This window comes from Cnephaeus nilssonii, assembly GCF_951640355.1.
Source record: "Cnephaeus nilssonii genome assembly, chromosome: 20".
NCBI classification, from domain to species: domain Eukaryota; kingdom Metazoa; phylum Chordata; class Mammalia; order Chiroptera; family Vespertilionidae; genus Cnephaeus; species Cnephaeus nilssonii.
In genome coordinates, this window is record NC_137091.1 from 9,564,038 (window position 1) to 9,585,997 (window position 21,960).

The window sequence follows — 21,960 nt, forward strand, 5'->3', positions numbered from 1 at the left end:
TGCTAGGAGCTACCACGGCAATAGGGCAAAGTAGCAGCTACTCATGGCCCCCATAAACTCAAGTCAGGGACCTGGGTGTGGCCCTTGAGTTGTCATCCCCAGGGAAGGGGCCGGGGGAAAGTGGTCCCACCCATCCTCTGCCTTTCCCAGCAGGTCAAGCGTGCCGCAGAATACACGGACGCAGTTCATGTGAAAACCACTCTAATTTATGACAAATGGCTGTGAAGAGGATTTTAGGAAAGGAAAAGCAAAATGCCTATTGGAGGAGAAGTGTATTTCAAATTGTGTGGAGTAAATTCCTATGGACTGAGGGAAATGTCTTGTGATGGGCTCAGTTTGAAGGGTACTTTAGAGAGAAATGACCAACTTATTCACAGTACATCTTTCAATCATCACAGCAACCCAGATATACTAAGTGTATTTGCTCATTTTCTAAGTGAAGAAATGGAAGCTCTGAAAATGTAAGGAAGTTGCCCCAAAACATGCAATCAAAAGAGATGGCATATGGGGTTTTTTTTGGTTTGTTTGTTTGTTTTTTTAGATCTATATGTCCCAAAATTGGCAGACTTTTCTGTTAAGGGCTGACTAATAAGTATTTTGGATTTTGGGGGCCACATGGGCACTGTTACATCTACTCAACTGTCCACTGCAGTGTGAAAGCAGACATAGAAAATATGTGTACACAAATAGGCATGGCTGTATGCCAATAAAACTTTATTTACAGCCTGGCCGGTGTGGCTAAGTAGTTGAGTGTCAACCTAAGAACCAGGAGGTCACGTTTTGATTCCCGGTCAGGGCATAAACCTGAGTTGTGGGCTTGATCCACAGTGTGGGGCATGCAGGAGGCAGCCAATCAATGATTTTCTCTCATAATTGATGTTTCTATCTCTCTCCCTCCCTCTTCCTTTCTCTCTGAAATCAATAAAAATATATATTTTTAAAAAACCTTTATTTACAGAAACAGCCCACCTCTTCTTTTTTTCCCCTTTTAAAAAATGTAATTTAATTTTTCATCACCTTTTATCCCCTCTATGCCATCTACCACCCTCTATGTCCCCTGCTTTTGACAATTCTTTTGGAGATTGCTGGCATCATGATTTTATGTCAAAAAGAATGGTAGGGTTTAGGCAGAAGGGAAATTGACAGCTAAAAAGCCACAATTTGCTTCTGTATTCATAGAAAACTATAGGCTAAGCCTCCCAATTCCAGGCAAGTGACAGAATATCCTTTGGGGCTATTTGGCCCTGTTTGTAGATTACAGAGAACATCATGTAATCAAGTTTGGTTCGCAGCATACTGTTTCTATAATTATGTCTGGGTATACTTAGAGAAACGTGGAAATAGAAGCATGCTCTAGCGTATGGTCAATAGACAGGCAGAGAGGAGCATTTCTGTATCTAGTTAACACAAAGCTGTGATGGATGCTTCTCGGAAGGCATAATTCCCAGTGGCTCATGCTATTTTCAATCAAGTCATGGTTTGTAGATGGAACAGAGGAAAAGGGGGTGTGAATGGGTTTGTGGGGAGGGCTCCTAACTGATTTTTTTTCAGGCTCATCTTCTCTAGGCACATGTGTCCATCTTGGTTGCGGGGCCTGTTAGACCAGAGGTCTGTTCACAGTATCACGACGGACAGGCACACCTTCCTTTGGCCCCGCAGCTGGGAGCCCTGAATGAATCCCCACACATATCCCCCCGTTGCATTCAGACTGCATACATTTTTTAGAGCCACATTTAGATCATTCTGCTCAGAGGTGTCTATAGTCTACCACCTTTTATTTAAATATTTAGATGTTCTAGTTTTTTGTTGTTTTTTCCCCCCAAAATGATCAGGTAGAGCCAATTGCAGCCCTCCTGATTGTTGGTGCTCTAGTGGGGAGGCAAGCAGAAGACAGAATACCAAAGAAGTTACTGCTTTGCAATTCCTGATAAGAAACATTTACAGTAAATGTTTACCTTCCTAGTTATGCTCTACTTAGGTTACCACTAAGATGCGACTGTATTTTGGACCTTCACGGAGAGGGATTAAGAGCGTATTGGCATAAAAGAGGAGAAATCATGGTTGAGATTCTAAACTAGTCACCGAGAAGGCACTGCGAGTGTGAGAGAAGAATGCACTGCCCATGAGCCATCTCTTCTCTAGCGTGGACGGACTCAGCTTGAGAAAGCAACCACGCTGTGACTAGGGGGTGTCTTCTGCTGGTGCCACACCCATCTGGAGGGGGACAGTGAAGGTAGGAAAGCGGAAGGACTGAGGTTAGTACACTTACTGAAAAGCAATTTTCTAAAATCGAAGTGAATGCTCAGCTTATGCAACATAGGCGACATCTATGAAAATTCATCCAGGAGGTTTCCCTACCTAAAATGTGCTCCCAAGTTGAGCTCCGGAGCAAAGGGCTTATCCGAAACAATGGTGGAACCGATTCCTAAAGCCTGGACGTGAATCCGATAGGTGTTGCTGTTTTTAATTTCCAAAATGACCGTGTCTTTGAACATCAGTATGTCATTCAGGTTGGCGGTCAGTGTCAGTTGAATGTCATCTTCCGGAGGAATGGTGCCTTCGCTGGGTTCCACTGTCCAAAGGGACTTTTTGTGCGCCTGCAACACAAGATACACGGTAACATGAGGCTATTCCTGGCTTTCCCTTCTGCATGTGTCAAAGCTGTCTGCACTTCAAATGGCCGGCACTGTGCAACTCAACATCAAACATTATTATTATTATTTTTTCAAATCAAAGCAGCTGGGTGTTTGTTGGCTTCTCTTTTTGCAAAAAGCAATCTGATTCTGAAGAGCAAACCTACAATTCCGCTCCTGAGTGCTCGGTGAGGATCCTTTACATCTCTTTCGCTAGATGACAGCCCAGCTCTCTAACAAGCTGATACTAATTATCTGTTTTAATCACCAAATTCTGAGATACTCGCAGGAGGTACAGCATCCTTCCTGGAACATGGAATTTTCCAGAGACAAGTTTTTCAAATGCAAGGTTTTGATGATGTTATTAGTGAGCAGGAACAGCTTTTGTTAATCAACACAGTATAGGAAGTCGTCTCAATTTCTATTATTCCATAATAATAAATAGAATTTCATTTGCTAAAATTCCAAACTTATTTTGAAATATATAATAGGAGGTGAAAATTATAGAGAGGAAGCTGACTCTCACTAACCTGTTCCCTTTAACTAATTAGATCCTCATAGCTCACTCCCTTTCCTCCTGAGGGTCTTGGCTAAGCACTACCTCTGAATGAAGCCTGCTCTGACCGTCACCTTTTAAATGGAAAACCTTCCCTCTGTACTCCTGCTCCCCTTTACCCAGTGCTACTCCCCCCCCGCCCCCAGTACTTATCATCTTCTAACATATGCAGACTTGACTTATCTATCATGCTTGTCTGGTTTGAAAGTCTATATGGACACTAATAAATAGATTGTATTTAAAAATTTAAATAAGTTAAATGAAACAAAGGAGAACAGTTCTCAAGATGATACATCTTCTCTAATAAAATGGTAATATGCAAATTAACCATCACTCCGCTACATAAGCCACACCCACCAGCCAATCAGGGCGAGTATGCAAATTAACCCAAACCAAGATGGCTACAGCCACAGAGAGCAAGGTTTCCCAGGTAACAGAGCAAGCCAAGCTTTCCATAGCCGTTGCAGGCCTAAGCCTCCACTCAAACTACAAAGTTTCAATTATAGAAGGTAAACAAATTCAAACAAATGGCGGCAGAATGGAGCTTGAGAGAGCAGGCCAGGGTTGCCGGCGGCAACAGGGGAAGCAAAGCTTTAAAGCACATCCTCGCTGGGCCTACCCGCTTAAGGCAACAAAGTTTCAACTGTAGAAGGTGAATTAACTGCCACAGAGATGGCTGCCGCCCCGGAGGGAATAGCAGGCTTGGCTCTGCTCCAGGCTACAAAGTTTCAATTGTAGAAGGAAAATAAATCCCAGATACCAGGGCCTCTGCTTAGGTTGCCAGGGGGCGTGGCCCGCCTGCAAACCACCACAGGCCCCTCTCTCAGGCCACCCCACGCCCCAAGGGAACCCCACCCTGATCTGGGACACCCTTCAGGGCAAACCAGCTGGCCCCCACCCGTGCACCAGGCCTCTATCTTATCTAATAAAAGAGTAATATACAGATTGATCATCACTGCAACACACAATATAGCTGCCCCCATGTGGTCAAAGATCCTGCCCCCATGTGGACACAAGATGGCCACTACAAGATGGCCAGCAGGGGAGGGCAGTTGGGAGGTACCTGGCCTACAAGGGAGGGCAGTTGAGAGGGACCAGGCTTGCAAGGGAGGGCAATTGGAGGTGATCAACCCTGCAGGAGAGGGCAGTTAGGGGTGACCAGGCTGGCAGAGGAGGGAAGTTGGGGGCAAACAGGCTGGCAGGGGAGCAGTTAAGCATCAACCAGGCTGGCAGCGGAGTGGTTTGGGGGTGATCAGGCTGGCAGGCAGAAGCGGTTAGGGGCAATCAGGAAGGCAGGCAGGCAAGCAGTTGGGAGCCAGCAGTCCTGGATTGTGAGAGGGATGTCCGACTGCCCGTTTAGGCCCGATCCCACCAGGATCGGGCCTAAACGGGCAGTCGGACATCCCTCCAGGAGTCCCAGATTGGAGAGGGTACAGGCTGGGTTGAGGGACAACCCCCCGCCGTGCACGAATTTCGTGCACCGTGCTTCTAGTTGTTTATAATGACGATGTAGATGAAATTTTTCTTTAATTTTGGTGTTAATGGAAATGATAGATTTAATTCTATGTCAAGAGTCCTATCATTACTCCTGACCTTTTAATATGGGACATCTCTGGAAACATCGATATCAGAGAAAACAGCATTAAATGCTACACTAGATAAACTGGGGCTGAGGTGGGATGTTTGTATGATAATTAGATCTATTCTGAAAATATTTGTGGGGAAAAAATGTTGATTTTTGTACCACTCAATGTTTTTCTAAAATTTTCTAACTTTCTACTCACAGTAAGTTAGCCCTTATTAAGTACTAAAATAAGAAAACAGAAAGCAAAGTCTGTCTTTCCAGAACATTATGCTGCATTTGTTTATAATTTTATCTTAACATATTAGTAACAAGCCCTGCCCAGTGTGCTCAATGGTTAGAATGTCAGCCTACGTACTGAAGGGTCATGGGTTCGATTCCTCATCAAAGTCACGTATCTGGGTTCCACCCCCAGCCCTGGTTGGGGTTAGAGTGTGGGAGGCAACCAATTGATGTGCCTCTCTCATATCAATGTTTCTCTCTCTTTCCTACTCCCCTCCCTTCTACTCTCTCTAAAAAAAATCAATGGAGCCCTGACCGGTTTTGGCTCAGTAGATAGAGCGTTGGCCTACAAACTGAAGGGTCCCAGGTTCGATTCCGGTCAAAAGCATGTGCCTTGGTTGCAGGCACATCCCCAGTGGGGGGTGTGCGGGAGGCAGCTGATCCATGTTTCTCTCTCATCCTCATCGATGTTTCTAACGCTCTATCCCTCTCCCTTCCTCTCTGTAAAAAAATCAATAAAATATATTTAATAAATAAATAAATAAATAAATAAATAAATAAATAAATAAATAAAATCAATGGAAAAAATATCCTCAGGTGAGGATTAACAACAACAAAACATTAGTCACAAAAAGATAATAATCCTCATACATTTAATTTTCAGGATTATAAATTGATTATTATTGGCAAGAGAAATTACAAGGATTGAATGTCACTATATTCTCCTTATATTTAGATTCAAAGAAATAATTTCTATTGCATATTCTTAATTTATCCTCCTCCCCAATTTTTTTAACAGTCTATCTTAGTCCATTCACTGCAATGAAAAAGCAATGTGGGCTTTTTCTACCATGCACTTAAAAACTCTTACAGCTGCCCCGGACAGTGGTTCAGCTGGTTGGAGCATTATTCCATACACCAAAAAGGTTGTGGCTTCAGTTCCTGGTCAGGGCACATACCTAGGTTGTGGGGTGCATATGGGAGGCAACCGATCAATGTTTCTCTCTCTCTCTCTCTCTCTCTCTCTCTCTCTCAATATATCCCTAGGTGAGGATAAAAAAACAAAAAACTCTTACAGCTACTACGCATTACCTAGTTCAAAGCCACTTCACATTTTTAGGTATTTGTTACACCAGCACCCCACTCTCAGTACCAATTTCCCTATTAGTCTGGGCTGCTATAACAAAGTGCCATGGACTGGGCGGCTTATAAACCATAGAAATTCATTTCCTGTTCCCGAGGCTGGCAGTGTGAGACCAGGGAGCCGGCATCGTCGAGTTTCGGTGAAATCCTCTCCTGGGTTGAGGACAGCCAATCCCTCATTGTGTCCCTGCATGGAGAAGAGCTCAGCAGAGGAAGCAAGTTCCCTTATAAAGACTCTTAGAATCCCCTCTCTAATCCTAATTTCCTCCTAAAGGCCTTAACCCCTAATACCATGGGGGGAGGGGTTTGGGTTCAACATATGAATTTGGGGAGAATACAACCATTCCATCCATAACATTCACCTTCAGTCCCTCCAAATTCATGTTTTTCTCATATGGAAAATACAATCTTCAATTGGGAAGAGGAATCTAACCAGAATTCAACTATGCTGAGACCCTGATCGCAAACTTCCAGCCTCAGAAACTGTGAGAAAGAAATTTCTCCCGTTTGTAAGCCACCCAGTCTATGGCACTTTGTTACAGCAGCCTGAACTAAGAAACAATCCCAAAGTGAAAACCTTAAAATCCTCTAACATATTAATCATAGAAAATGACACAAAATGAGTTCTAAAACAGCCATAAATGCAAATTATTTTTTCTGCCAATATTTAAAAAAATATATTTAAAAAAATTTTCCCATCAACATTTATCCTCCCTCCTCCCTCCTCCACCTCCACCCACACTGTCCTCCTCCTCCCACCCCCGGCAATCACCACCCAGTTGTCCGTGTCCATGAGTTCTTTCTCTTTTTTTTCCCCTCAGTCCTCCATCCCAGCCCCTTGCGCCCCCCTGCCCCCCGCCCCGCCCCGCCCCAGAACTGTCAACCTGCTCTCTACCTATGAGTCTGTCTCTATTTTCTGCAGATTTTTTTTTAATGGATCAATGTAGCTTCATTTCATCAGCATTTTTATCAGAGTAGATAGGGAGTTTTTGACTTACACCATTTACATGACTTAAAGCAACATGGAAATAGCTTTCTCATGCTTGAGGAACCAGCCTTTCTCCTTGCTTAGAACTATTTGCCTTTCTTACTTTCAGCTTTTAGATTCTAGGCTACTATTTTAGATAAAGTTATCCTAGCTGCTGTAACAACAACAAAAAACCTGATGCTCAACGGCTTAATACAACAAAAACTTACTTCTGGTTCACAGGAATTCCAAATGGTTACAGGCATGAGAATGGGCTCTGGTTCCATTCAGTCATTCAAGGACCCCGGCTAAACAGATTCTGACAGGTGTAATGTGTGGCTTCTAAGCCACCCTGGACATTGCCATTCAGTTGGCCAACAAGAGAAGGAAGACAATGGGGGGGTCACATGCTAAGATTTTATGCACCAAGCCTGGAAGTGGTACGCAACACTTCTTCCCACTTCCACTGTCCAGAACCCAGTCACGCACACACACCTGACTGCAAAGGAATCTGGGAAATGCCTTGCTCTGGGTCCAAGAGTAAAGGGAGGTGGGCATAGTGAACTGCTAACTTCTCTCTGCCAAAGCTACCTTGTTGGTTCGGTGCCCTGCCATATCCTTAGGCCTTCCCCTAACTCCTCTGGATCTCAGATTTCGAAAGGTGAAGAGTTCACTCCAATCAGAAAATTGAAGTGGGAGCGTAACTTGGTATTCCCACTCCGATGGGAACTTCGGGGCTGGAGCTCAGATCCATCTGCTGCTAGGACAACTAGAGGGGCAGCTGCAGGAGAAAATAAGAATGTTCTAGGCAACACAGTCTCACACTGTTGGCCTTGCTTCCCAAATGTGTGGCCTTAGAGCACTCTGTGTAGTTTTGCTCCTTTATGGGACTCAGCTTACAATTAAAACATAAATCAATGCCATGTTTGTCCTTTTATCAAAAAGCAGGTGCCTTTCCGAAGAGGGTGCGGTCAATGTCACCTTTCCCATTCTAACTATTTATTTTCCTCCTCAAGACAGTGGCACAGGTGAGTCCTTGGTTACAGTGAGGAGAGGGTGTCACCGGCATAAGTGCTATTTCCAGCCAGGGGACATGAGTTTTCGGCAGATGCACAGCATTTCCATTCTGACTCCTGCAGACACAGATTGGCTGCTCTGGGAAGAAGACCTGAAGTTGCTCTCCAGGGCCGAATTGGTGAGTCTTCTTTTTGATGAAGTGTATTAATCAATGTCTGGCATAAAACAAGGCAGCAAAGTATATCATAGAATCCAAGAACAAGGCACATTAAAATGCCAGCTGTCACACGCTGGATTATCCTTAACAAGAGTAAGGCTCCAAATCATCCTAACACCCTGTGTCTCTCTGGTATTTGACTTTTTTTTAGGGAGGATTTGGTCTATGTAACATTTTCAGTTATTAGATGGCAAATTTGACTAAAGAAGGAATGGGTGAATGATAATCAGCATAGCTATGGAGGATATTCAATAGCCTTTTCAAAACCACAATAGAACAAGACAACAAGTGACAGAAACAGGTTAGGAAGGAGGGCTCCAAAGGAAAAGAAATGGGGGTTTGAGTCCCAGATCTGCCACTTTCCAGCTGTCGAACGTGGGCCACGTCACTTAGCCATGCCCAGGCTCAGTTTCCTCATCTGTAGCCCATGATCCTGATTGCACCTTTTGCACAGAGTTGTGGTGATGGTTAAATGAGGTGATGCATGTGAAACTCAGAATGATGTCTGGCATACAGTTAATTTCCTCATAAAAATGACAGCTATTATCATCATCTTACCAAAAGCTGTCATCACCCCATGCGACACATAATTATGGACTCAGCAGTATTTGCTAAAAAGAAAAAAGAAGATTAAAAAACTGAGAAAACAAAGATAGATGCCAGGAAAGCATGTAACATACAATACCCTTGCCAGAAAGAGAAGCATCGCATTGGGTTTATGGTAGGCAGAATTCTGAGATGGCCCACAAGATCCCCATCTCCTGGTGCATAGTTACCTTCTCCGTTATTTAATCAAAGGCTAATCTAGGTGCTACTGTGAAGGGATTTTTTTTTTTTGGGGGGGTGGTGGTGGTGGTTAGACATTTATGTAATTTACAGATTAACCTCCTTGATAAGTCTAGTAACCACCTGACACCATACATAATTATTACAATATTATTGACTATATTTTCTATGCTGTTCTTTACATCCCTGTGACTATTTTGTAATTACCAATTTGTATTAATCCTTTCTCATCTAACCTCCTAACTCCCCTCCCAGCTGGCAACCACCAGTCTGTTCTTCTGTGAAGGGATTTTGCAGATGTAGTAAGGTCCTAAAAGAGTTGACTTGAAGGTGAGGAGATTATCTTCAGTGGGCCTCACTCAATCAGGAGAGCCCGTCAAAGGGCTTGGCTTCCTCGTGAGAGGGCTTATGGAAGAGGCCACACGGTGGGGAACTGTGGGTGGTTCTATAGCAACAGGGGCAGGCCTTGGCTGACAGCTAGCAGGAAAATGGGGCCTCAGTCATTCGATTGCCAACAACCTGAGGGGGCCTGGAAGTGGATCTTTCCCTAGTTAAGCCTCCTCAAAGGAATGCCGCTGGGCAAACACCTTGAGTTCAGCCTTCTGAGATCCTTTTGGCTGGAGAGGAGCCAGCCAAGTCATGCCTGGACTTCTGACCCAGGGAAACATACATTCATGTTATTTCAAGCCACTAGGTTTGTAGTAATTTGTTAGACAGCAATAGAAAACTAATGCAGGGTGAAAAAGGTGAAGGGACTGAGAAGTACAGATTGGTAGTTACAAAATAGTTATATAGGAAATATAATCCTATATAATAAAAAGCCAAAACAACCTTCCAGACGAGGTTCCGGAACGACCAGTGGGCGGGGCTGGGAATTTCGTGCATTGGCCTCTAGTCAATAATATCATGCATGGTGCCAGGTGGATACTTGAAATATCGGGGGGATCACTTTGTAAAGTATATGACTGTCTAACGACTATGCTGTACACCTGAAACTAATACAAAATAATGTGAAATGTAAACTGTAATTGAAAAAGAATTTAAAAAGAAAACAAATACAGAGTTTCATATATTTGTCCAAAAGGTAAGTTGAGTTTTCCTAAGTCTTCCACCAAAACTTCAGCAACAGCTGCCTGTGTGTGTGTGTGTGTGTGTGTGTGTGTGTGTGTGTGTGTGAGCACACGTGTGTGCGCGTAAACAGGGGCTAGAAAGCCAGAGTCACTAGAGCAGCCCATGAACAACATGTAGAGAAGATTTGTAGGTGCTTGTGTATATATGACTGTCTGGAAGATGGGAAATTTGTGATTTTTACAATGCAGAATCCCATACCACTGGTCATCTGTGCTAAGTCCTCTCCCCTACCTTTCACATATCTAGAGATAACATTTGCTTTTTATCTGACAACTAGAGGCCTGGTGCACGAATTCGTGCACGGGTTGGGTCCCTCTGCCTGGCCGGCGATGGGGGTCGATAAGGGCCGGCTGGCCTGGGGGAGGGACTGTGGGAGGTTGGCTGGCCTCGGGAGGTTGGCTGTGGGAGCGCACTGACCACCAGGGGGCAGCTCCTGAGCATATGCTCCCCCTGGTGGTCAGTGTGTGTCATAGTGACCGGTCGTTCGGTTGCATAGGCTTTTATATATATAGATAGGGCATCAGTGCATTGCTTAAACAGCGCTCAGCTCCCGAGGTGAAATCAAGCTTTTATAGGCTTCCTTAGTCGTATTTAATATTTGCTATGAAAGACAGAAGTGAAGGCAACTGTTTGCACGTGCCATTTCAGCAGTAAAGGAGAGTGAGTATACGCAGCAGACCTCCTAACTCTGTAGCGCTAATGACTGTGAAGCTTGAAAAAAGAGCTCTATACACTTTTCTTCAAAACAACTCCTTTACCCGTTGAAAGCGGCAAGAATTTCATTCCAGGGAACAAGAGGACACAAATAACAACAGGAACCACTGTGCAGAGTGAGGCATTTCTTTGGATTTATACTATTATCTCAGCAGATAATCAATTCTTTGTGGAACAAGAACAATGAACAGTCACTGAAGCCTTTCTCCTTTTCGTCTTCTAACTGGTATCTCTAGTTGTGCGGTTCCCTGCCCTGCAGTGAGTCACTTTGCTGCTTAAAATAATTAACTGGAAATTAGGAGCTGGAGTGCAACAGACGCGGTGCTGGAGCTTTACCAGCGACGCAGGGAAGGTCATGACGAAACGAGTGGGCCTGAGCGTCACATGCCCCGTGGTCAGCTGTGGCCACTGCCGTCTGTAGCCAGGCGACCTTGGACACATTTTAAAATTTAGATTTCCGTTTCCTCATCTGCCAAAGGTGCTACTTGAAGATGAAATTAACTGGGTGCCAGGCCATCTAGCTCTTTGTCTCCCACAGAGTAAGTGCTCAGTGAGTGGTGTTATTATTAACATTATCTTTCAAATCTTCACATCCAGTTCTCCTTCCTGCCTGCACCCTCCCCGGCTACCCTGCCGGCAGAATTCTCTGTCAGGGACCTGACGCTGGTCCTCTCCTGCTGAGGGTCCTGGGTGGCTCTCCCTGCCTGAACCAGGTGCTGAGCCTTTTCTCCTCTGAGAAAGTGATGGAACCAGTTCATAGCAAATGGGCATATACATACCCCCTAACAACACCCCCAAACATTACACCCAATTCCCAGGGTTCGTGGGCCCCAAATGTGGTGGATATTTGTCTGTTGGAAACATGGCAGCCTGCAGCCGAGACTATTACACCAGACACGATCCTCTGGTCTGGAGGATCTATTCCAAATCCTTCCTAGTGGTCCCAGTGCCTTCCCAAGCTTACTTCTCAGGCATGTCCATTTCCAACACAGACCTTTCCCTTCCTGAGTGTGCTGCGCATCATCCCTGCCTTTAACTCCGCTGTTCTCTGGAAATGTACACCCATCTCCCTGTCCTCTTACTCTTTATCCCTCAAGTCCCCACTCAAAGATTCCTACCTATGAACACTTTAAATTTTATAGAAGAATTAAACACTTCCTCCTCTGCGCTTACATATGACACAGCATACAATAATATTGTATTGTTTGTGTATTCGTTCATTTTTTTGAGATTGTAAACTCTGAAAAAAGACATCATCCAATTTACTTTCATGTTTCTCATTCTAGTTAGTAAGTATAGTTAGCACTGTTAGTAGCAGGCATGGGAAAGATGCTCAAAAATATTTATTTGTTTTTGGTCAATAAATCTATGAAAAATATTCAGCATCACCAGCAAGCCAACAATACACAAACTTAACCAACAAGACAATGTTTTTTCACCTGCCAGATTTGGCAAGAACAAAATGTTGGAAGGGTCAGGGAGAAGGTGACATTCTTCAACACTGTTTACATTTTCTGGGCCATAATTTCCTAAGATGTATTAAGAATTTTAGTTATGTTCTTTTGATGCTGTGACTGCATTTCTAAAAATACAGTCAAAGGAGACGGGTGTGAGCAGCGCTTTGGACAGGAGCACTGTTTACAGTAGTGAAAGGCTGGACACACTCGCTGAGGAGGAAATTTGTTAATTCAGCTGCAGTGGAGCCAAATGATGCAATAAAGTCAGTCACTGAAAATGATCTGTACAGGAATATTTCTCAATCATTCATATCAAAGTGACCACACTAAACTGTTAAGTAAAAATAGCTGGTCATGAAACAGTATTATCACACAGTCAAGTTTTGAAAGGTAGGCACCAGACATGTAATAGTGTTATCTGCAGGGTGGCACTAGGAGTAATTTTTCCCTGTAACCTTCTTTTGTTTTATAAAGACTAGAGGCCCGGTGCAAGAAATTCGTGCATGGGGGGTCCCCTGAGCCCAGCCTGCACCCTCTCCAATCCGGAACCCCTCAGGGGATATCCGACTGCCGGTTTAGGCCTGATCCTGAGGATCAACCGGATCCTGAGGATCAGGCCTAAACCGGCAGTCGGACATCCCTCTCACAATCCAGGACCGCTGGCTCCTAACTGTTCACCTGCCTGCCTGCCTGATCACTCCTAACTGCCCCCCTGTCAGCCTGATCACTCCTAACTCCCCCACCACTGACCTGATGGCCCCTTACTGCCCCCCCCCCCGATGACCTGGTTGCCCCCAACTGCCCCCCCCTCATTGGCCTGGTCGCCCCCAACTGCCCCCCTGCCAGCCTGTTCACCCCCAACTGCCTCCCCAACTGCCTGGTTGCCCCACACAGCCTGCTGTTCAGTCGTTTGGTCATCCCTCACTAACTCCCCTGCTGAGCTTGTCACCCCACACAGCCTACTGTTCGGTTGTCCTTCCGGTTGTTTCGGTCGTGACAGCCCCTGGCTTTTTATATATTAGGATAATGTGATTTGTGTAACAAGAAGACACACACTGTATTTACTGAATAAATAACTCATTCTAAAAGGATATGATCACTCTTTCTCTCTAGAGCCCATTTAATTTTAATTCTATTTGCTCTCTTGCTTCAGCATCATTCCCTGTTTGTTTCTTAGAAGCTTCTTCTTTAAAAATAAATAATACATGCAACACAGTGTAAAACTCAAATGGGTTTACGGGAAGAATCTCTCTCTCTCTCATGTTGCCCAAAGCCCCTAGTTACCATCCCCAGAGGCAGCCTCTGTTAGCAGTTTTCTGCATATCTTTCCAGAGATACTTTATGACTAAAAACAAAGCATATTTGATATACACTTTTTCCTGCATAAATGGCAGCATATTTATACATACTTTCCTGAAGCATGACTTAAAAATTTTTTTTAAAGCTGAGGTGACTTATTTTTTTTTATTTTGTTATAGTTTTTTTAAAAATATGTTTTTATTGATTTTTAGAGAGATAGGAAGGAAGAAGGATAAAGATTTAGAAACATCGATGAGAGAGAAACATCAATTGGCTGCCTCCTGCATGCCCCTACTGGGGATTGAGCCCACAATCACAGCATGTGCCCCAATCAGGAATCAAACCAGTGACCTCTTGGTTCATGGGTCGATGCTCAACCACTGAGCAACACCAGCCAGGCTTGATTTAAATTTTAAAATTTTATTTTTATGAAAGGTACACAATCTCCAGAGTCAAATGGTTCTAGAAAAGGCATACTGTGAAAACCTCTCCTGCCCTTCCTCATTCCTCCTACCTTTGTCTATTAATGGAGGCAACCACTGTCAATTCTTTTAGTGTTTTTCTTTGGTGTTCACCTCCATATTTCCAGTTATCTACTGCTACTTCTTAAGTTTTCAGTTTGAGTTTTATCCATTTGCTTCTGTGGAAGACAATGGTAGCTTTTTTTCTCTCCCTCTTTCTATGTCTTTCTCTCTCTTTCTTCTCTCCATCCTCCCAATGGAGTTAAAAATCTACTTTCTGATGAGATAAACATTAGCACTGACATCATTATAAGAATGCAAATACTATTCCCAGCTGAGCTCTACGTTTCCTTTCTTGTAAAACTCTCATTTTCCCAAGAATTATTGTGGGTTTTTGTTTGTTTTATTGTGCGTTGTTTTTAATGTATCTATCATGGGTTCAATCCCAAATCCTCAAAGAAGTAAACCTCCCAATACTTTCCACATTATGAGGTTTTCTATCAGTTGCAACTTCTTGGACCTAGTCTCTCCTGGAGCCACCTATTCTGAAACCCTGTCTGGACTGGCCGCTCTCTGGGCCTGCGATTCAGCCAGCGTCCTGGGAGTGCAGCTCTGTGCTGTGTATTCCTTGAGCTTAACTTCCCTGTGTCTGAGCCGGTTTCCTGAACCTTATTTTGGTGGAGCACCTTCTTCAGCACCTTCCTGAGAAAGGATTCCTGGAGTGTAAGTGGTTGGAGATTCTGCATGTCTAAAATGTCTTTATTCTACCCCACTCTTGATTAGTCTTTTGGCTGGATGACGAAGTCAAGATTTGGATTTATTTTCCTTTACAAATCCCTCCCCACTCCCAGCTGTCAAGAAGTTGGATTAGCCGAAACCGGTTTGGCTCAGTGGATAGAGCGTCGGTCTGTGGACTGAAAGGTCCCAAGTTCGATTCCGGTCAAGGGCATGTATATTGGTTGCGGGCACATCCCCGGTAGGGGGTGTGCAAGAGGCAGCTGGTTGATGTTTCTCTCTCATCGATGTTTCTAGTTCTCTGTCCCTCTCCTTTCCTCTCTGTAAAAAGTCAATAAAATATATATATATATATATATATAAAGATGTTGGATTATACTCTGGTTTCTAATTTTTCTTGTTTGTTTTTCATTATTATTATTATTATTATTATTATTTTGGTATGTGGAAATTCCTACAGTATTCTCTTTGTGTCCAGTGCTCTGGAACTTAATTTCTCAACATGAGCCTATTTTCATCCATTACACAGCATTTTTTGACAAGTCTTTTCATAAATTCCTCTCTGTTAGTTCTGGATACATCACTTTAACTTATTTCTTGCATAATTTCCTCATCCCCATTTAAAAAAAATTTTTTTTCTGAAACTTACTTGGATCTTAGAACTCCTAAACAAATCGTTTAATTTTCTAATCTTTCTCACCTAATTTTTAGTTATTTTTCTTGATGTTCTATTTCCTGATAGCTTCTCAAATTTATTTTCCAATTCTTCTGGCAAGATTTTAATTTCTGTGATTATATTCTTAACGTCTTAAGCACATTTTGTTCTTCATTTATAAATATCACCCTGTTCTTGTTCATAGATGCGAAGTCATCTTTTATTTTCCTGAGATTATTAATGGTCATTTTGTTTTATTTTAAGCTCTCTTCTCATTGTATTGTTTCCTCTAAGTTCTCATTTTTGTGCTTTTTGATTTCCTAATTCTGCACTAACGGCTTTCATGGCGGGGCTTGGTTAAGTACTTATATTAAGAGTGAAGCACTACAACTGCTGTGTGCGTGGACAGCAGCCAGCCAAGGGCCACCAGATATTTTAGATTCCCAGCTACCTGTTTATTTCTGCCTTTCCTTGAGAATGCTGACATTGCCCAGAGAAAACCTTCTTCCCATGTCCTGGAAATTGAGGGAGAAGGGGGCTAGCGTTCTACCTTTTGGTATGGAGACTTTCTTGAAGTTCTCTTATTTTCATAATGGTATCCTGTCCTCGGCAATGCCTGAGAAGTCAGCAGACAGTTTAATATTATTCTTTTTAAAGTAAACTGTCTTTTCTCTGTGTATGCTTTTCATATCTATTCTTTGGTTTGTAGCAGCTGTACTCTAAAGCAATTACATGTGGTTTTCTTTATATTTATCTTACTTTCTGTTTACAATGTATTTTTTTTTTTTTAAATCTGTGGCTTGACGTCTCAGGCATTGTTTCTTCTGCTTCATTCTTTTCTCTTCTTTGGATACTCCAATAAAATACCTCTTGTGTTTGTTTTACCAACTCTTCTCTATTTCCATTTCGGGTGATTTCTTCTAATCAATCATCCACTTCCACAATTCTCTCTTCATCTGTATCTAATATGCAGTTCAACCCATCTGTATGTCCCTAATTTCAATTGTTGTACTTTTTAGGTCTGCAATTCCCATTTGTCCTCTTTTATACTTTCTAGACTTCTACCCAAATTTTAAATCTTACCTTTTATTTCCTTGAGCATATTAAGCATATTATAGTTTTGTATTAAGTTGTCTTGACTCCTTTTGTGCCTGGTTATATTAAAATTAACTGTTAGACACTGTATATAAAAACTGTAGAGATACATTGAGACCTAAACTAATGTTTTCTTACTATTTTTGCTTCTTGAAACTAGAAATCTTGGATCTATCTTTATCCAGGCAGAGATTTAAATGATCTAAAATGAGTATCTGTACTAGTTTACCGTTGTTTCCAGGTACTGCTTTTCAGAGTCCTAACCAAAAGTCTGGGAGTTTTAACAAGTCCATCCAGTTCCAAGTTTTGTATCTCTAGCCCATCCTGATCCCAATTTTTTGTTTCCTTAGACCAGTGAGTTTCCTGAAGGCTCCTTTGAGGTTTTCATTCTTTTCTAGAACGGTATAGGAAAAGTAGTCACACATGCCGGGCATATATTTCTTGGTTTCTTCTTTTTGGTTGTCACTGGTCTTTTGTTGTCCCATCAGTCCCTCAAACTCATAATTCTTAATATCTTGCCCAGTTTTTTTTTCCTTGTTCTTAGAGGGAAGCTGTTTGGAATGATAGATGGAATTGAATGGTAGAAAGGGCTTGGTCACTGATATGCTGAGAGTTCCCGTTGGTCAAGCAATTGTCCTATCTCTTGATGTCCCCATTTGTGGGGGAAAAAAAGTTTGTAAGAATCTTAAGGCAAGTTGAGTTTGATTGTATGAGGGCGGCTGGTGTATGTAATTTACATTGCTCTTAAGTAGCGTGTACCAGCCATCTTTTCAGGCTACGAGGTTGAATCTTGGAATAAGGACCACAGTGTTCTTTCTGAAAGTCATTGCCTTCTCAAGACTCAGTGAAAGGTGTCAGGTCAAACAAAAGGCATGGAGATAATTAAAAGAAAATGGGATAGCTCCTGAGCATGTATATATGATTTACACAGTGTCAGGAAGCATCTGTACAAATAAACGAACCTAAAATTTCTAAATAGTAACTTATTTGCTAATAAGCCCCCTTTAGTTGATGTGGAAGAACACATGCATTCATCAATACAAATATTTCATGTTTTACAAGATGGCTTTATTACCAAAATTTTAGAGAAACCGTAAAGAGTGAGGAAAAGGGCCACATTAGAGCTCCCATTTCACAGAGCTCTGACTACGTGGATCAGTTAGTTTGAAACCTTATGGCCCCCCGGAGTATGACTTTTTTCTTTTTCTTTCTTATGTAAGAAAGAAATAGAAAAGAGCTTAAGATATATAGTGTCATAAAAAGTCTTTCCACAAGCCATTTCACCTAGGTATTTCTCTCTGTCAACAATAATAATCAAAGCTACCATTAATTGCCCTGGCCGTGTGCATAGTGGTTAGAGAGTTGGCCCATGCATCGAAGGGTCTCAGGTTCGATTCTCAGTCAAGGGCAAGTACCTGGGTTGCAGGTTTAATCCCCAGCCCTGGTTGGGGCCCATGTAGGAACGGATTGGTGTGTTTCTCTCACATCGATGTTTCTCTCTCTCTCTCTCTCTCTCTCTCTCTCTCTCTCTCTCTCTCTCTCTCCCTGCCTCCCTCCCTTCCACTCTCTAAAAATCAATGAAAAAATATACGCGGGTGAGAATTAACAACAACAACAACAAAAGCTACCATTTATTGAGTGCTGAAAACTTATCTTTCACCAGGCACTTTCCACATATATTATCATGTTTAGTCTTCTATATGCCACTACTAGTTCTATTTAATAAGAAGGAACTGAAGGCTCAGAAAGGGTAAATAACTTTCTCAGAGTTAGGACTTTATTCCAGATTTGTCTGACAATAACACCCTTAATCTCCATAGCACAGAACACTACTTCAGCACTCATATACTCAACAACTCTTTGTTGAGTGACTACCATCTGAGAAGACAACTGTGCATGACACATCACCATGCTTGCTTGCCCTCAGATAATGTGGTCCTTCCCTCCAAGATGCATTCCAATTTAATGTCCCAACCTCCCAGAGGGGAATTTTTCTTTCAAAATATTAAATGTTGCATACAACAACTGTATTGCAACTGACATTAAAAAAAGACATACCTCAAATGCCATTCTACAAAGTGCTCTACCATGTTGTATACACTTAATTTTCTAGTATCTGTCCTTTTGCTTGTGACAGAGAAAAGGAAATGGAACTGAGGAAGAGTATTATTTGCTCTCTGATACACATCATATAATTTTGATGTATATCTATTGGAAATTTCATAACATTAATAAGCCTTTACACCATGCTACTTAACACATCTCTTCTTGTCCTTGTTCATTATATAAAAGTGTTATATCTCACCTTGTACTAAATTATTAATGAACATGACTGTCTACTGTCAGTGCACAAACAGGAAGAATAGATTCTTTAGTTGATAATGACAATGATAGCCATTCCTTAAGAGTGACATGAGTTGGTATCTTAGTCAGTTTGGGCTGCTATCACAAAATACCATAGACTAGGGGCTTTATAAAGAACAGAAATTTATTTCTCACAGTTCTGGAGGGTGAAAACCTGAGATCAGAATGTCAGAATGGCCAGGTGGCAGACAGTCATTTTTTCTCTTTGTATCCTCAGATGATGGAGAGGGCAAGAGAGCTCTCCGGGCGAGGGGGACGGGGGGGGGGGGGTTGGGTTGGTGGTATCTATTTTATGAGGGCACTAATCCTATTCATGAAGACTCTACTCTTATAACCGAATTATCTCCCAATTCCGTATACTCTCACATTGAGGATTAGGATTTCATTATTTGAATTTGATGGGGGCACAGGTATTTAATCCATAACAGTTGGGTTGATGATGATGCTGGTAATGGGGAAGAAGTTATAAATTTTTATGGAGGAGGCAAGGTGGGATTCAAAAAAAGAAAAGTTTTACCTTAATCTCCCTCTGTGGTGACAAGTATTAACTGTATGCCTGAATAATAATTAATTAGAAAAAAACAATTTGCTAAAGCTAATTAAAAGCTGGAACAGGCAGAATGAAGATGAAAAGGCTTGCAAAGCATGCAGAAAGCCAATATATTTTCCTTTTATTTTCTGGATAGCTCGTTCGTGACAAGGGAACCAAATCTCCACCTTTCATTTCGGCTTTAACTTATACTCAAACTAATCATATTCGATCACTAGAGCTCTCATTCTAAATTCAGGGAAGGTGCTGACCAATCACATTATCTAACACTCAATCAATTGCTTTCCTTCTCTTGGTGTAGTTTATAATCAACACGACCTGCTGAAATCTGTCGTCAGGGTTTCACATTTGGCTTTGCCAAATAAAAGAGGTCGTGAGTGAGGGTGGAGGTGAAAGGCTCACAGTGTGTTCTCAGGCACAAACTTTCCTTCTGGAAGTTTCTTGATATTCTTGCCACTGGTATCCTCTTGTCACTGAATGAGTCACTTGGTATAAGTCAGGAGCAACACAATCCATTTCAGAATGGCTATGACTTTATGTGGTAAAAGAAAAGATGCCCACCATGATAGACTAGAATGTTATTCTCACCTCCTTATTCCTGTGAGTTTATATTACAGATTTTATAATTAAGGCAAAGACATAAGAACTCTGCTTTTATGCCTACTGAAGACACATTTGGGCATCTTTTTGTAAGTGCTCACTGATAATTTATAGGGTTGGACAAAAGTAGGTTTACAGTTGTTCATATGGAAAATAATACAATAATTAATAAATAATAATGCAAGAATAAACTGTTTCACATACTCACAACTATAAACCTACATTTGCCCCACCCTGTATAAAGTACTATAAAAAGTAGTTAAGAGGACTTAACTATAAACCAATGAGTTTAAGCTTTAAAGCATGCTTTTCACTCTAATACATAGAAAAAAAGAGATAAATTTTTGACAAAAATGAAGAACCAGGCATAGTTACTAAAAATCAAGTTAAGCATTGTATGGCCCAGAAGTGGAACAGAGACAAAAAGGGGAGCCACAGACTTCCTGGGCTCTAGGTCCTGAAACCTGTACAGGAAGCTCAGGGAGAAAAATGGAAACCAGAAATATCCTGTGGGAAATAATGGGTAAGGACCAAGGTTCCCAGCCAAGAGTGCTTCCCTGCATTTAGAAGAAGGCTATACTCTACACCAGTGATGGAGAACCTATGACATGCATGTCAGCACTGACACGTGTAGCCATTTCTGATGACACGTGACCGCATGCCGAGGATGAAACATTTGCTGCTCCTGAGGATGAAACATTTGTGACTAGAGTCTTGGAGTTACTTTTTTTCCTCAAAGTGACACACTACCCGAGTTATGCTCAGTTTTTTGGTGAAGTTTGACACACCAAGCTCAAAAGGTTGCCCATCACTGCTCTACACACAGACTTGTGCCAGTGGTGGTGTGCATGATGATGGTGAAGCAGAGTCTGTCATATAAACTAGGCCAATTCACTGTGCAATGCAATGTCTGAATTTGTGAGTTCTCCAATATCCCCACGGGAAAAAGGCTCAGCACTTGATTCTGGACTCATGATATTTGTCCAGGGTGAAGGCAAATGTAAAAAAAAAAAATGCTAAACAGGGAGAACAATGCTGAAGGTGAGAGAAAAACATCCCACACCAGACTAATGTACCATTTAAAATTCCAAATACTAATAAGGACAGCTGCAAACAACAGCGAATGAATTCATTCTTGACCAATCAATAGAACTAACTAAAATTGATTTAAAAATTTGCCTGCAATCCTCAGAGAGATGCAGGTTAGGATAATGAATATAAAACAAGGACCATGAGACAAAAACATGGAGATATAAGTCAAGAATTGTGGTTATGACTAACTAATCATAAATCTTGAAATTGAAAAAAAATAGCCACTGAAATTAAAAAGTATAGATATGTGTAGTGCTATGTAGGTACTAGACTTATCAGGGGATCACTCCATAAATTATATAAATGTCTAACCACTATGCTACAAACCTGAAGCTAATATAAAATAATATTAAATAGAATTATAATTGAAAAATAAAAAAGTAAATAGATGAGATAAACTTTAGACTTGCCAAAATCAAAGATAGAATTTGTAAATTAGAGCATGTCACTGAGGAGGCAGCACAGAGAGATGAAGAGATGAAAGATATAAATGAGAAATAAAATGGCCAAGATTTGGAAGTAGCTCAAGTGCTCATCAGTAGATGAGTGGATAAAAAAGCTGTGATACATTTACACAATGGAATACCACTCACCTGTGAAAAAGAAGGAACTCTTATCTTTTGCAACAGCCTGGATGGACCTGGAGAGTATTATGCTAAGTGAAATAAGCTGGTCAGAGAAAGA

The 21,960-nt window shown here is 41.9% G+C and overlaps 1 protein-coding gene across 5 annotated transcripts in view; it reads right to left on the bottom strand.

Annotated features, from left to right (window-relative positions):
* Nucleotides 1-21,960, bottom strand: part of HYDIN (HYDIN axonemal central pair apparatus protein) — a 352,840-nt gene that overhangs the window by 167,418 nt on the left and 163,462 nt on the right. For all 5 annotated transcript variants that reach the window (XR_013812852.1, XR_013812853.1, XM_079759605.1 and 2 more), the window contains exon 19: nucleotides 2,359-2,597. Coding sequence is in view for 3 of the 5 variants with exons in the window: in XM_079759605.1 (XP_079615731.1) it covers nucleotides 2,359-2,597 (239 nt within the window). In the remaining 2 variants the exon portion in view is untranslated. The remainder of the gene's footprint in view (nucleotides 1-2,358; nucleotides 2,598-21,960) is intronic.